At 42.0% G+C, this 14219-nt stretch overlaps 1 protein-coding gene across 7 annotated transcripts in view; it reads left to right on the forward strand.

Annotated features, from left to right (window-relative positions):
• RABGAP1L (RAB GTPase activating protein 1 like) overlaps positions 1 to 14219 on the forward strand; it is a 243198-nt gene that overhangs the window by 120979 nt on the left and 108000 nt on the right. For all 7 annotated transcript variants that reach the window (XM_039556022.1, XM_039556018.1, XM_039556017.1 and 4 more), the window contains one exon: positions 9485 to 9598. In XM_039556022.1, coding sequence (XP_039411956.1) covers positions 9485 to 9598 — 114 coding nt within the window. The remainder of the gene's footprint in view (positions 1 to 9484; positions 9599 to 14219) is intronic.

Raw genomic sequence — 14219 nt, forward strand, 5'->3', positions numbered from 1 at the left:
GTTGGGATGTAAACATTACAGGGCCTTGCTGAAGTGTTTCTGCCTGGATTATTGGAAGAACTCCATTGTTTAAGAAGATGAGGGACAGGAGTTTCATTTTTGAAGAAACAGTCTGTGCACTTCAATGACTACAAGCTTAAGGAGCTTTTAAAAGACAATATATTGGCAATTCTTTATCTGCATACTGCTGCAAGGCATTTCCTCCTTGTTAAAATCAGTGGCACTGAATTGGATAAACCCACAGCATTTTCTCTTTTTATTAACGTTTTGCTAGCAGCAAGCAATACCAGATGCCAAAGGTCAGGGCGTGCTAGCAGGGTGTGGCTATGAGTTTTACTGGAATTCTGTCTTAAACCCAGCTTGTAAAGGACAAGTCAAGCAACTCCAGAAAACGAGACTTGAGCTGGCTGCATTGGTCATGTTATCTTTTGATGGCAAAAGTAGGCCTAATTTCAGAATTTGTAAAAATGTGTTGAAAGAAACCCTGACTAAACAGACATCTGCTTGGTCAGTAATGCTATAGGAAACTTACCTTCTAAGACACAGGGTTTTCTTTTTAAAGATTTGGGTTTTTTTAAGAATTACTGTATTTTGGGCGGGTTATACTTCTTGTAGTAAAATTTTAGGCAATTGTTAAAAATCGTAGCAAGTTTTGGAGCACCATCAATTGGGGTAAGTAAGTAGGAGTCGAGGTTTCAAATACACCACTTCTTCCATTTCTTGTGAAGTTTCACATGGATTTTCCACAACCATCTGACACTGGGGCAGTTAAGTACTGTTTGTCAGAAAGAGGCCTTAACCTTTCCTCCTGCTTCTGGGAATTACTCTGCCTTGATGGTAGAGTCAGAAATACTTGAATGTCAAATTGCAGATTGATTACAAGAACATTTTTTCTGATCTTTACAAATATATTTATGGCTCTACCAGAGGAGACATAATCAGAAACCTAATCTAAAAATCAGCAAACCAGAAAGAACTTGGACAAAATTATTCGCTACAAGGATGAATCTGTTGGTTACCTTTTTAGTGTTTGTCAGTTTTACAAACTGTCTGTTTGTAAGGTAGTGCCTATACACATAGCAGAGAAAAAGGTGAAATGGTCATGAATAAACTGGGTAATATGGCTTTTACTTGGGTTAATCTATCCTCATGTCCTCCAGAGAGCCAGCCTTGTGGAGTACTAGCCATTAAAAACCGGATCAAACCTCAGACAAAATCCGGTGCTTAAACAACTGTCTCCAACATTTAACAAAAGAATGGTTGAAATCTTACCTGCTGAAGATCACATGACCCAAATAAAGCCCCAAACACAGTAAAATAGAAATTGAAATACTGTGCTATCTACAAAAAGATGCGCCAACTATGCTTTGCGTGGGAAAAAACCAGACCCAAACCCCATCAGGTGGTGGACAGAGCGCCCCATCTCTTGTGGGAGATCAGGGAGCTTCCAAGCTGAGTGCCTAAGAGTAACTCTGAGTTCATAGCATTCCATGCCAGTAGTAAAACATCAAGCCTGCTATATTCAGAAGTTGACCTCTTGCCCAGTAGCACAAATAGTGTTTTTCTTCTGTCAGCAGCCTTCAGAGAGGATATGGCAGAGTAAGGAGAATAAATTATGTATCAGTAGCATAGGAGAGAGTGTGTACAGAATGGGAGAGGGAGAAGGAAAACAAACCACAAAGATAGTAAAGGTCATGGATATCTTTTGTTTTTCAGAACAAGAGAGTTTAAGCAGAATTGTTTTGTGTCTAATCTAATTTTGTTGTGATTTTTATAGAGAAAAATGTCATCTCCTCTGTTGCTGATTGATGGTTCAACCCTGCTGAGGGCAGAGCTGTTTCTGTCTTACCTCTGTGACTGCTACAGTACAGAATCCCAGAATGGTTTGGTTTGGAGGAGACCTTACAGACCATCTCATTTCACCCCCTGCCATGGGCAGGGACACCTTCCACTAGACCAGGTTGCTCCAGCCTGGCCTTGGACACTTCCAGGGATGGGGCAGCCACAGCTTCTCTGGGCACCCTGTGCCAGGGCCTGCCCACCCTCACAGGGAGGAATTTCTTCCCCGTATTGCATCTAACCCTGCCCTGTGTTAGTGTGAAGCCGTTCCTCCTTGTCCTGCCCCTTCAGTGCCTGATGCAGAGTCCCTGTCCAGCTTCCTTGTAGCCCCTTCAGGTACTGGAATGTGCTGTGAGGTCTCCACACAACCTTTTCTTCTCCAGGCTGAACAGCCACAACTTTCTCAGCCTGTCTCCATAGGGCAGGAGCTCTAGTCCTCATATCGACTTCGTGGCATCCTCTGGACTTGCTCCAACAGTTCCTTCTCCTTCTTAAGAAGGTCATCACAACACATCACTTTGTTTTTTATAGCTGCCTACAGAATAGTATTGACATAGGTATTAGTATTATTCTCAGACTCCCTTTTCCTTCTACACAGTCTTTAAGAACCATGGAATTGTCATTTTCTGTCACCCAGGTCTACCTTGTCCAGCACCTTGTAGCTAAAATCTATCAGCAGCAGCTTCTGAGAGGGTTAAAAACCTCATGCTGGACAGGTGGTCAATATATCCTCCTCATCCTGCTCCCAGGCAGTTTTAAGATTGATTTAAGTTTTGGGAGAAACTGTCTGTCAGGATGACAGGAAATGGCTTCAAGTTGGGCCGGGGCAGGTTTAGATCAGATATTAGGGAATTTTTTTTCAGTGAAAGGATGATTAGGCATTGGAGCAGACTGCCCAGGGCAGTGATGAAGTCGCCATCCTTGCAAGTGTTCAGGAGATGTGTGGATATGGCGCTTGAGGAAACGATTTAGCAGTGAACACAGCAATGCTGGGTTGTCAGTTGGACTCAGTCTTTCTTAAAGGTCTCTCCCAGTCTTAATGATCCTCTGTGATTCTGTGAAATACTTTGACAGCCTTCCAAAGTGAGCAGCATTTCCCATTTCCTTGGCAGTCGTGTGGGTGATGCAACAGTTCCTAACAAGCTCCTGGCTAGTGCAGTCCTGCTGGTAATGTATCTAAAAGCAGCAGAGTCCCAGTCTCACTAGCTTTTCAACAGGTAGAGAGCTGTCTGTTTAGAAGTGATAGGTGTATTTGCATTCCTGGTATAAAAAGAGGCATGTTGTAGATTGTTTATGAGGATCCTGTCTTGGGAGTTCTCCAAATTTGGCCACTACCATTTGGTCAAACACAGCTTGAGAAGAATGGGACATAATTTGATAAAAGATGTTTACTTCCTTTGGGCAGAGCTATATTAGTAATCCAAACTGATGAGAGAAGAGAGACTTCAATACTAAATTTAGCTCCAGGTGTGACCTGCCAGGGCTGCTCAGATACAAACTATTGATCTGGCCCTGTGTCCAGGAAGCCTTCTGCTCCTTCTGCTTGTGGAAAGCAGTTTTGTCCAAAGAGCAATAAATACAGCAGACAGTGAGCCAGAATTTGCAAAGTTCAGCTGACCAGGGTATTTACAGAATTTACCTAAATGCTATGTTCACTTTCAGTATATTCATATGTAACTGTTAGAAAGAAAAAGAATAATACTCTGGTTTTTTCTCAGTTTCTGTTTCTCTGTTAATTGGTACTCTCTGAGTGTTAGATGCTCTCAGTTGAATAAAAGCTGATGATGATTGAGAGAAAATGTATTTATAGACAAGAGCTGAACTGCAAGGTATGTGTTACAAAAACACTACAGAAGGAGCTGAGCATAAGCCAGACATCATCTTTTATTCAATGTCTTTTAAAGGAAGAGCTATTGATTTTTATTTTTTTTTTTCCAAATACTGATTAGTAGGGAACCTGGGATTTTCCTGGATCACACATTCTACTTGGAGGGTTATAATGCATATGGAAAACGAGGAGAGGAAAGGGATTGATGATGTGTATAAGATGTATTGGCACAGTGTGCTGTCAGATTTCCCTGAGAGCAGGAATTTGGTAGGACATCAGTAATAACAGGGATCAGAGCTACGTGCTAGGTGTGCAGATCATTTCAAACCCATGCTGACTGACCTCATCACTTTTGTGTATTCTGTATTTTCTGCCTGTTTGTGATTGTGTGTTAGAGGGTTTAAAGTTAATACTCATATTCCCATGTGTGTGTGGAACTGCACAGAACCACAAAGAACTTCAAGGAACAAAATAAATAATATGCCAAAAATATGTTCCTTCAGCAAACACTTGGGTACTGAAACAACGTCATAATGTCAGTAACATGCAGCTGGCAAGTCAGTGTTTAAATTTATGGCTTTTCAGGACTAGGAGACGGTTTATTGAGGTTACCTCCATCTCTGGGTATCAGCAGAAGGTGTGTTTTCACATCCTGGCTAAACAAGTGGTGAATGTCTGTGTTGGCCTAGGAATTTTTACTTTCCATACAACACATAGCAAAGTTCCAGTATGTAATCCTTAAGAAGCATGACACACCCGATTGCCAGGGCATGGTAATTTTAGTCAGTGAAAGCCCATTTTGGTTTTTTTTTCCCTTTTCTTACTTTTCTTGGTACTCTGGATCTGGCTTTTTTTTTAGCTAGTGAGGAGATGAAGTACAGGCAGGACAATGTGATGCAAAATCAGCTGTTTCAGCCCCAGCAGAGATGCAGACCTTTTAAATGGGCCAATCAGGTGAACTTGAACTGAGTCTCCAGCACAGAGAATCCCAGACTGGTTTGTGTTGGAAGGGACCCTAAAGCTCATCTCGTTCCAACCCCCTGCCATGGGTAGCAATACCTTTCACTAGAAAATGCAAATCCTATTTTTGTGTGTAAACACATGTGGTAAAACCCAACTTGAATGAGTTTAAGGTTAGAGATTGTTGGAGTGGAAGCTCCTCTGGACTCAAGCCCAGAGGGAAGCCAAAGCACGGGGGTTGAATTAAAACCTTTGGACAAGGTGAGATACATGAAGCCACACCAAAGTGAAATAGAAATACAGATTTTTAACCTTTAGTAGAAATATATGCTGAGTGCCTTAAACATTAAAAAGCTGCAGCAGAGACCTTAAACACAGTTCTTGCTGCAGCAGTGTTACCTTTTCACAGAATTCTTTACCTTAGACAAAATCTAGATAGAATTATACTGTTCACATTTTTTAGATGGAATGTTCACATAAACAATAAGAGCTGATAGAAACTGTATACACAAATCTGTGTAATACCTATGTAACACTGGTGTAAGGCTTAGGACTGTTAGAATTAGATCAGGATAGGTTAAGAAAAGGAAAACTAGAATCGTGTGTTAATCTTACTGGTCAGTTAGCAAATATAGTCCACACTTCTGTAAGAAAAAATATATGGAGCATATAGAAGAAGATGTTTTTGCCTGCTTTTGCTGCTTGGCTTTATCATGTAACCCCCTTCAAACTCTGCCTTCAAGAAAGCTGTGAGACTGTGAAATAAAGAACTTAGCAGAACAGCAGCCTCCTCTGCTCTCTTACCCTGGTCCAGGAAGAAAGGGCACCCCATCAAATGCTCAACAAGAGAGAAGCCTTTGGAGGTGAAGTGCAGTATGAAAATTGCCTGCTTGTGTGCATAATGCTGCATTCTTGATCACACATAGTTCTGTCATTTTGGGCTGTTTTCTTCCTGGGATCTCTGCCTGGTTGTGTACACAAGGAATAGTGCATATCTAATGAGATGCTTTACTTTTCTTTTTCTTTCCCCTTACTATTATTGCTTTGTGTAACCCTGTGCCTTACTAGACACCATACAGATCAGGATTTGAGGCTGGAGTTATTATTCTCCTATTTGGCATTTGTGCAGGACTCATCACTACAGTATTTCAGTGCTTCAGATGTTAATTGATTTTCATAACACCCCACTGAGATGGGGAATTATTATTAACCAGGGAAATGGAGCACAAGGAGATTGAGGTCCGAAGTGCTGCTCGGTTTGAGTGCCAGGTTTGAGACACCTGTTACCTGGTTTATCATTTATTTACTACTCACATTAAACCCATGAATTCCTTTAATTGCAACTGTAATTCTGCATCTCTCCATATTAAGTCAGAAGTTGTAATGCAGGCAGCTGCACAGTGAGGAAAACTCGGCTGACTGCTTTTGGAATTTTTTTCATTAGGGATGTCCCTGCTTTCATAAAAGTAATTTTGGGTAAAAGTGGGGCAAGTACTGAGTCTCATGTTACGCCCCAAGAGATTTCTCTTTCTTAATAAATTCTTCTGGCTGATACAGTGCTTATTCTCCAGTTCTTGGAACACAGGAAACAAGGCTCTACCTCCAGTGGTCTGTTCTGCTCCCTAATTGCAGTTCATCACCAGAGTGGGTCTACTTGTGACAACAAATGAGTAGAGGTTCTTTTGGGAGTGTGTGTGAGATATTCTTAATTAAAAAACAATTCCTGAAGTACCTGCATAAAGATTGCCCTGAATTTCTTAGTTGTGATTGCCTGTGTACCCTTAATTTTCCTTAAACATTTATTCAATACAGTTTTCTCTTCTCTTTGTTTTATTTCTGTGTTGATCTGCCTTCTGGCATCAGCTGCCCATGTTCAGCAGCTTCTTGATAGCTGGGAATGGCAGGAGTGTCAAGGAGTCAGCATTCCAGTACAGTTGCTCCACTGCAGAAATTCAGCTGTTCTAGAAGAGAGACAACTCGAGGCAGAACTTGTTCAGTAGCATGGCAGCTGTCATAGCATTGACATGTGAAGATAATTCTTTTCCTCAGTAGAATTATTTTCTCTGAGTTGGCAGCACTGAAATGAATTTTAGAAGTAAGATCAATAGAACCCTGAATGCCTTGATAGCCATCTCACCGTAGCTTTTTTTCCATGGCTTTCAGAGGAATAAAAATGGTCTGAAAACCTAAATTAAGGTGTCTGTGAACTCATGTGCTTTGGTACTTGAGAACAGTGCTATCAACAAACTCTACCTGGAAAAAGACAGAAACTTACTAAAGTATTTTTGATATATTTTAAGAAGTAGTTCTATGCTGATCTTCTCTCTAGACCAATGCCTTGGTTTTCTTACATGATGGGTTTATCATACTTCAAAGAGAGATTGTCTTTTGAGGAGGAGTTAATTCTGCAGTCTTTGTGTGTAGATCTTACTTTGGGCCCATTTAATTGTTTTCCTGTAGGTGTTTTAGAAGCATCTTTTATTAATAAGGCTGAACAAAGACTGTTTCAGGCTCCTTTTAACTCAGTAAAAGCTACTGTGCATTTGGGCCTTTACACAAATATTTTTGGCCCTACCTTGGGCATCCTCCTTGTGACCTTCTGTGTGCTCAGTTTACACATTGGCTTCCCAAGTCAAGACAAGAGATGTACAGGGCAGTCAAGCTCAGTGTCTCAGCTTGACCAGAAAACCTTGTGTGTGCTGGATGTTGTGGGCTTCCTGGAACTGTCCCTGGATCTTCTCACGTTCGTGCTGAAAAATGCGTGTCACACATTTCTGTAATAGATCCTGAAACGTTGCTGGTAGATCCTAAATGCTGTTCCAGGCATTTTCTCACAATTTAACTGAATGGTCAGGTGGATCTGGGAGGCAGACTGCAGTTATTCAGCCTCTCTGGTATTTGGAAGCCGTGTAGATGAAAATAATCATTAAAGAAGTCTGATTAGAGAACTGCTTGTTATAAAACTTTTGTTATTAGTCTGTGTTTTGTTGCTCATGATTCAGACAGTGGGGTTAGCTTTGGTTGCTGATAGTTGCACAGTGCTTAGATGTCCTGAGAATAATCATGATTAACACGGTGAAAGCATAAAAACGTGTTTATTTTCTCCAGTGGTTCCAGTTGGCATAATAAAAACATCACCTTTCTTTGTAAGCTTTCCTTTTCATAGCACATAAAAATATGCCTGGCATTTTAGAGGGCTGGAGCACCTCTCCTATGAGGAAAGGATAGATGAGAGAGCTGGAGGTGTTCAGCCTGGAGAAGGCTCCAGGGAGACCTCAGAGCCCCTTCCTGTGCCTAAAGGTGCTCCCAAAGAGCTGAAGAGGGACTTTGGGAAAGGGCCTGGAATAACAGGACAAGGGGCAATGGCTTCCCACTGCCAGGGCAGGGGCAGATGGGATATTAGGAAGAAGTCCTACCCTTTGAGGGTGGGGAGGCCCTGGCACAGGGTGCCCAGAGAAGCTGTGGCTGCCCCATCCCTGCATCTCTGGAAGTGTTCAAGGCCAGGTTTGATGAGGCTTGGGATGAGCTGGTCTAGTGGAAGGTGTCCCTGCCCATAGCAGGGGGTGGAATTGGATGAGCTTTAGGGTCCTTTCCATCCCAAACCATTCTGGGATTCTATGACTTTACAATACACAGATCACATTGCTTTCTGGTACTAGAGGTATTAATGTCAAGCAAAGGGAAAGCTGCAGTTGAGCTCACTGAACATTAGAACATTGTAATTGGACAAATTAATGACAGCCAAGAGTCAGAGAAGCCATCAGCTTTAGGGAGGAAGCACGAGGTGATGTTTGAGCTTCTGGCATCCATTTCCTTAGGTGCCACTAAGGGGAATGGAGAAATGCAGTGGTGGGTTTGCATCTCTGGGGCAGCCTGATCCACCCCAGGGGGATTCCTTTGAGTGTTTGGCTACAGAAGGATCCAGAAGGGAACTGCAGTTGGGAATTGCTGTAGACTTCTGGCTGAGCCCTCCAGGCAGCTGCATTATTGTGTGGCACAGGCTCACTGTAGAGACTTCATGGAATTAGAAAACCTAAATTCGGGAGATTACCTGGTTGCTGACCCCAGCAGGTGTAAAGATGCTTTTTTATGGAGAACCCTGGTTAACAAGTCACAATCTGAGAGTTTAGCAGCTTTTCTGTAACAGAAATACTCTGTTTTCAAGGGGAAGGTTATCTGTAAGGGATTTATATTCCAAATTACAGGAGAGGGTTTTGTTGGTTTTTCCTTTAGGATTACAAAGGTAATGGAGAAAAGCACCATTTGATATTTGCCAACCTAAAGGTGCAGCTCACTGGAACCTGAGGATAATTAACTGTTGTAGTTCCAGCTCTGACATTTTGATATAACTTCCTCATCCACACAGTGGTGTTTGTCAGCTCTGTTTGCAGCAATCAGTGATTCCCATCTTCTTATAGAAATTCTTTGTGAGTTTTTAATTAACACTTTTTATTCATACGCATTTCAAATTAGGAGCTTTAAGCTTGCAAGACAGAGACAGCCTATTTTTTTTTTTAATTGGTTTTTTTACTGCCAGAGCAATTTGGTGAGTATATGATCTGTGGTAAAAACACACCAACAATTAAATAACTGGTAATTTCCTCGGAGTTCTAAAGTTGAACCTTAAGCCTGCAGGACAGAAAACATGCCGTGTTGCTCTTGTTAAGCTGTCAAACTATAACTGCATAAGAGACTACAAAGGATTTTCAGTTTCTTCTCAGAGCATTTTTGGAGGAGAAGTCAGTAAAGCAGTTATCTAATAATCCATGTTGAGTACACATTGAATTTTCTATTATGTTACTTTTAATTATACTCCTGCTGGGTTAATGTGTCAGCATTTTTCTCTTTTTTTTACAGGATTCTGCTCAGGAGAGTGTCATTAAACGAGATATCCATCGTACCTATCCAGCACATGATTATTTTAAGGATACAGAAGGAGATGGTCAGGAATCTCTGTACAAGATCTGTAAGGTACAGTCAGTACTCTGCATTTTCAAGTGTGTCCCATATTTTGTGTGACTTTATTTTGCCCTGCTAACCATGTTCTGGCCCAAGCTGCTAATCAATAAGATTTTAAAGCTCTGTTTAAATTGCATGTGGAGACTGTGGTGTTTGTGCACTACCTTTTACAGCCTTGCATTTGGTATCTCCTGAGGTGCAGGTGAGAAGAGCTTGGCTTTGCTGAGGTGAGAGTTCCTCTTCAGTGGGAGTGTGGTGTAGGAGAACCTCTTTTGCTCTGAGGTGGAGAGATTTGCAGAGAAAGAGAAACAAACCCTCAGAGCAGGTTCTGCTGTGAGGTTAAACAAGAATGTCTGTAGGTAATTAGCTAGAGAACAAGTTTGCTGGCCATTCCACCAGCAGGATGTGAGCAGAGCTTTTCACTCACAGCTGCCAGATCCCCTCTGATAAAATACACTCTAAGTTTTCCAATTTGCACACAAGAGAAAGTTGAGATACTAAATCAATAGCTTTGTCCATCTTGGAGAGACAGACTTCTTGTTTGAGGGAGATCCAGAAGATAAAAGATTGCAGCCAAGCAGGTACTTTTCTGCCTGGCAGTTGCAGATTTTGCTGTGGTTTTGGCAGTCAGTTTCTGGGTTTTTTTCTAAAATTTTACTAAATTCTAAAATTTCTACTTTTTTTTTTTTACATGAAATTCATGTGGAATATTCTGTGATGTAGAATTCATTCTATTCACGTAGAATGAATGATTGCCTTAGACAAAGCCATTTCCCTTCCCCTTCCTTGTTGCTGTTTCCACCTCCTGCTGATTGCTAGAAATGATGGAGTTGTCACAGCAAGCAGAAAAAAGTGTTCTGCCTTTGGGGTATAATAATACATGTTCCTGTTCCCCAGATCAATTCTGTGGTGATACAAACTCCTATTCAAATAATAATTTGGATGACTGTTAAATATAGCTGCTTCAATACTGGAGTTCAGTATTGTGAGTAATTCACATTTTAAAAAAGGCACAAAATTAGGGAACCAGAGAGAACTTTGAACCAATGACAGTGATTTCTCCCTCATCTTAGAGGGCTCCAGGAGACAGTTCCTGCACCAGTCTATGAAAAGAATAACCAGGACAATGCAGGTAATTGTGGGCTTGTCACTTTGATATCAGCTACGTGAAAAATGATGGAATAATTCAGTTTTTCAAGAACTAAATGTGAGAATTATGTTATTATGAGGCCCTGTGAGATTATTGAAAAGAGATCATGACAAGCTAACACAAAAACCAGAAGTACAGGTTTCATTGGTGAGGGTGTTCTGATTGAAATTCTGTAGCTCCTGTAGCCTGCCATGCTAAGAATGTAAAAATGCTGGACAAGTTAGAGCACAAACAAGATACACATTAAGGAGTTAAAGACTGGCTAGCAGGTTCCTAAGCAGCAGCACTGGATTTCAGTCAAGGCATTATGAATATCCCTTGTTCATTCCATGTACTCTGGTTAGTCACCTGAAAGAAACCAGAAAATCCTGTCTCATGAAGATATCTTGGTGACACAGAGGAAAAGGGGATGGTAAATAATGAGCTGTAAAGGAGATGGATGAACGTTGTGTAGGAGCAGTTTGACTTGAGCAACTCAGTTTTTTGTAGCTGCTGCAGCTGCTTTTAGTTACGCTGTCCAGAATTAAAGACAACTATTCTACATTGGAAAGAATCTATAAAGTTCCATGAGGGCGATGAAAGAATTTGGGAACATTCTTTGGAAAGAAAAACTCTTTTTCATGAAGGCATATCTCAGTCTACTTTAATGAAGAACAAATAAAGGAGTGAATCTGTCTGAACTGGAAGCAACTTAGAGGAGTTACCTGTCCAGCGGGCAGCTTCAGAGGGGCACAGATGTCAGACCTTCCTGGGTCATTTCCTTTCTGTAGGAAATGTGAAGAATTCTGCATGTTTTCTGAATCTGGGAGCTTTCCTTGCTCTCAAGGCCTCTTCCGCTCCTGCAGAGAAAGTTGCTGTAGCTGTTGGTTCTCTTTTCTTGAAGGATCTTGAAGCTCAGAGCTGCTGCATCCTTGACAAAGAGAAAGTCAGGGAAAAGTGCCAGGAGGCCTGTATGGATGAACAAGATGCTCCTGGATAAAGACAAACAGAAAAGGAAGCCTACAGAGGGTGAAAGCAAGGGCAGGTCATCTGGTAGGAACATAGAGAAATTGTCCAAGCAGACAGAGATCACGTTTGGGAAGCTAAAGCCCTGATCGAATTAAATCTGGCCGTGGGTGTGAAGGGGGACAAGAAAATATTCTATAGGTAATCTGTGATAAAGCTAAGACTAGAGAAGATGTGGGCCCTCTCTGTAAGGAAAGGGCAAACCTGCTAACCCAGGACATGGAGAAGGCTACTCGGTGACTTTTTTGCCTCTGTTTTCACTGGCAAGTGCTCCAGCATCACTGCTGAGGTCACAGGAGGCAAAGGCAGGGACCTGCCTGGTGTAGGAGACAAGGTTTGAGATGATCCAAGTCGCCTGAAAGGCCGTGGGGTCTGATGAGATGCATCTGTGGCTCCTGAGGGAACTGGCACATGAAGTTGCTAAGCTGCTGTCCATTGTATTTGAGGTCATGGGCATCCTGTGAAGGTCCCACTGAATGAAAATGGGGAAACATAACCCCCATTTTTAAAAAGGCAAGAAGAGAAGGCTCCAGGGAGACCTCAGAGCCCCTTCCTGTGCCTAAAGGGGCTCCCAAAGAGCTGAAGAGGGACTTTGGGAAAGGGCCTGGAATAACAGGACAAGGGGGAAGGGCTTCCCACTGCCAGAGGACAGGGTCAGATGGGATATTAGGAAAAAATTCTTCACCTGTGAGGGTGGTGAGGCCTGGCACAGGGTGCCCAGAGAAGCTGTTGGCTGCCCCATCCCTGCATCTCTGGAAGTGTTCAAGGCCAGGTTTGATGAGGCTTGGGATGAGCTGGTCTAGTGGAAGGTGTCCCTGCCCATAGCAGGGGGTGGAATTGGATGAGCTTTAGGGTCCTTTCCAACCCAAAACCATTCTGGGATTCTGTGGTCTTCGATCAGAGACCTCTCCATGTGTCCATCAAGTTGAGGGCTGCTCTTCCTGTGAAGCATTTTGTATTTACCTGGAGTAGAATGACCTCTGTCACTTGGCCACTTTCTCTTGATAGAACATGTTGTGCATAGCAGCTTTGCAGTCAATTTTTAATTCCCTGCTCCAAACAGCTTTGTCTCATCAGCACTCTTTGTTACTGTGCTATTTTTATGTGTTCTTTAAGGTTTGTGAATATTTGCAGCACGTCTTTCTGCAGGGTTCTGTGAGTGACCTCACCTTTCTTCTCTGGGTGAGAACTGACTGTTTATTCCTACCTTTTGCTTTTTCTCCTTTAATCAATTATTTGAGTGCATAAGGGGACATTCTATAGCAGCTCAGTTCCCTGAAAAGCCTTTGGGTAGGGATCTTCTTGAAGAGTTCATCAAAATCCTGGTAATCTTGCTGACTCCCTCATTCTTTTACGTGCTCATTGGTTCAAAGGAGGATTTGGGAAGCTTTGCTTTCTGGTAGAACAGCCATATCCAGTCTCCAACATGGAATTATTCATAAATTTACTGATTACACTTAAGGGTTTATTCCTACCTGCCAGTGTTGAGATCTGACACAACTGCCGTGGAGATTCCCAGGCAGTAACTTTTCCTTCATCCTCACACAGTCTTCTTACATGACTGTGGCTGTGACAGATGTCTGTTTGGGTCTGACTGGACCTTGAGTTCATGATTGATAAACTGTTTTCTCCAGTGCATGCGTTTTTGAGAAATACTGTTCAAGACTGATTAATTTGCTCATAAACTTGTCGTTCCATTGGGAATAAAAAGTAATAATCTGTGTTGAAAGTAGTAATGGGGCAGCTTTTTATTACTAGAATAACTCTTACCAGAGGTGCTGGGTACTGGTGCCCTTCTTCTAATGTGAACCCAAGAAGTTGGAAGAATGGGATTATTGAATATGGCTGGGAAAGGTCTGTCCTCAAGTGGGAGGGTAAAAAGCTGAAGAGCATTTTCTTCATTCCCCACTGAAATGAGAGATGATCTGAGCTGTCAGATAAAAAGGAAAATCATTAAAAGCTCACTGCCTCATTTTAACAGGTCTGTCGGTTTTTGTTCCATCTCTTAATGTCCTCTTCAGAACAGCAGGAAATCAGGAAAGATTGAAACTTTTTCTGTTGCAGAACATTTATGTGACAAAGTACCTAAAAATAAACTTCAGGACTGACAGTGGTGATAAGGAATGAAAAGAGTTCCAGATTCTAGACTGGAGATTTCACTTGAGGACACCACTTAAGCTGGATTTTCACAGAGCAAATTCTGGGGAATCTTTGGGAAAACTGCTGCTTCTTGCATGCTTTCTGTTTAAATCCTCTGCAAATTCTAGCTCTATTTAAAGAGCTCACCTCAGTGTTACAATGCATAACTGAACAGTGCTCAGTGCCTGCCTCCCTGCTCCGTGTGTACTCACAGCTCCATGCTCCAGGGAATCAGAGCACTTGGCAGAATTAATCCTCTCGACTCTCTGGAGTGCATGCAGCGTAGAATTTAACACGATACGTGTTTTCCCTAATTTTCTTACTAAAGTAACTCCTGTT

Source organism: Corvus cornix, chromosome 8 (genome assembly GCF_000738735.6).
Source record: "Corvus cornix cornix isolate S_Up_H32 chromosome 8, ASM73873v5, whole genome shotgun sequence".
Taxonomy (NCBI): domain Eukaryota; kingdom Metazoa; phylum Chordata; class Aves; order Passeriformes; family Corvidae; genus Corvus; species Corvus cornix.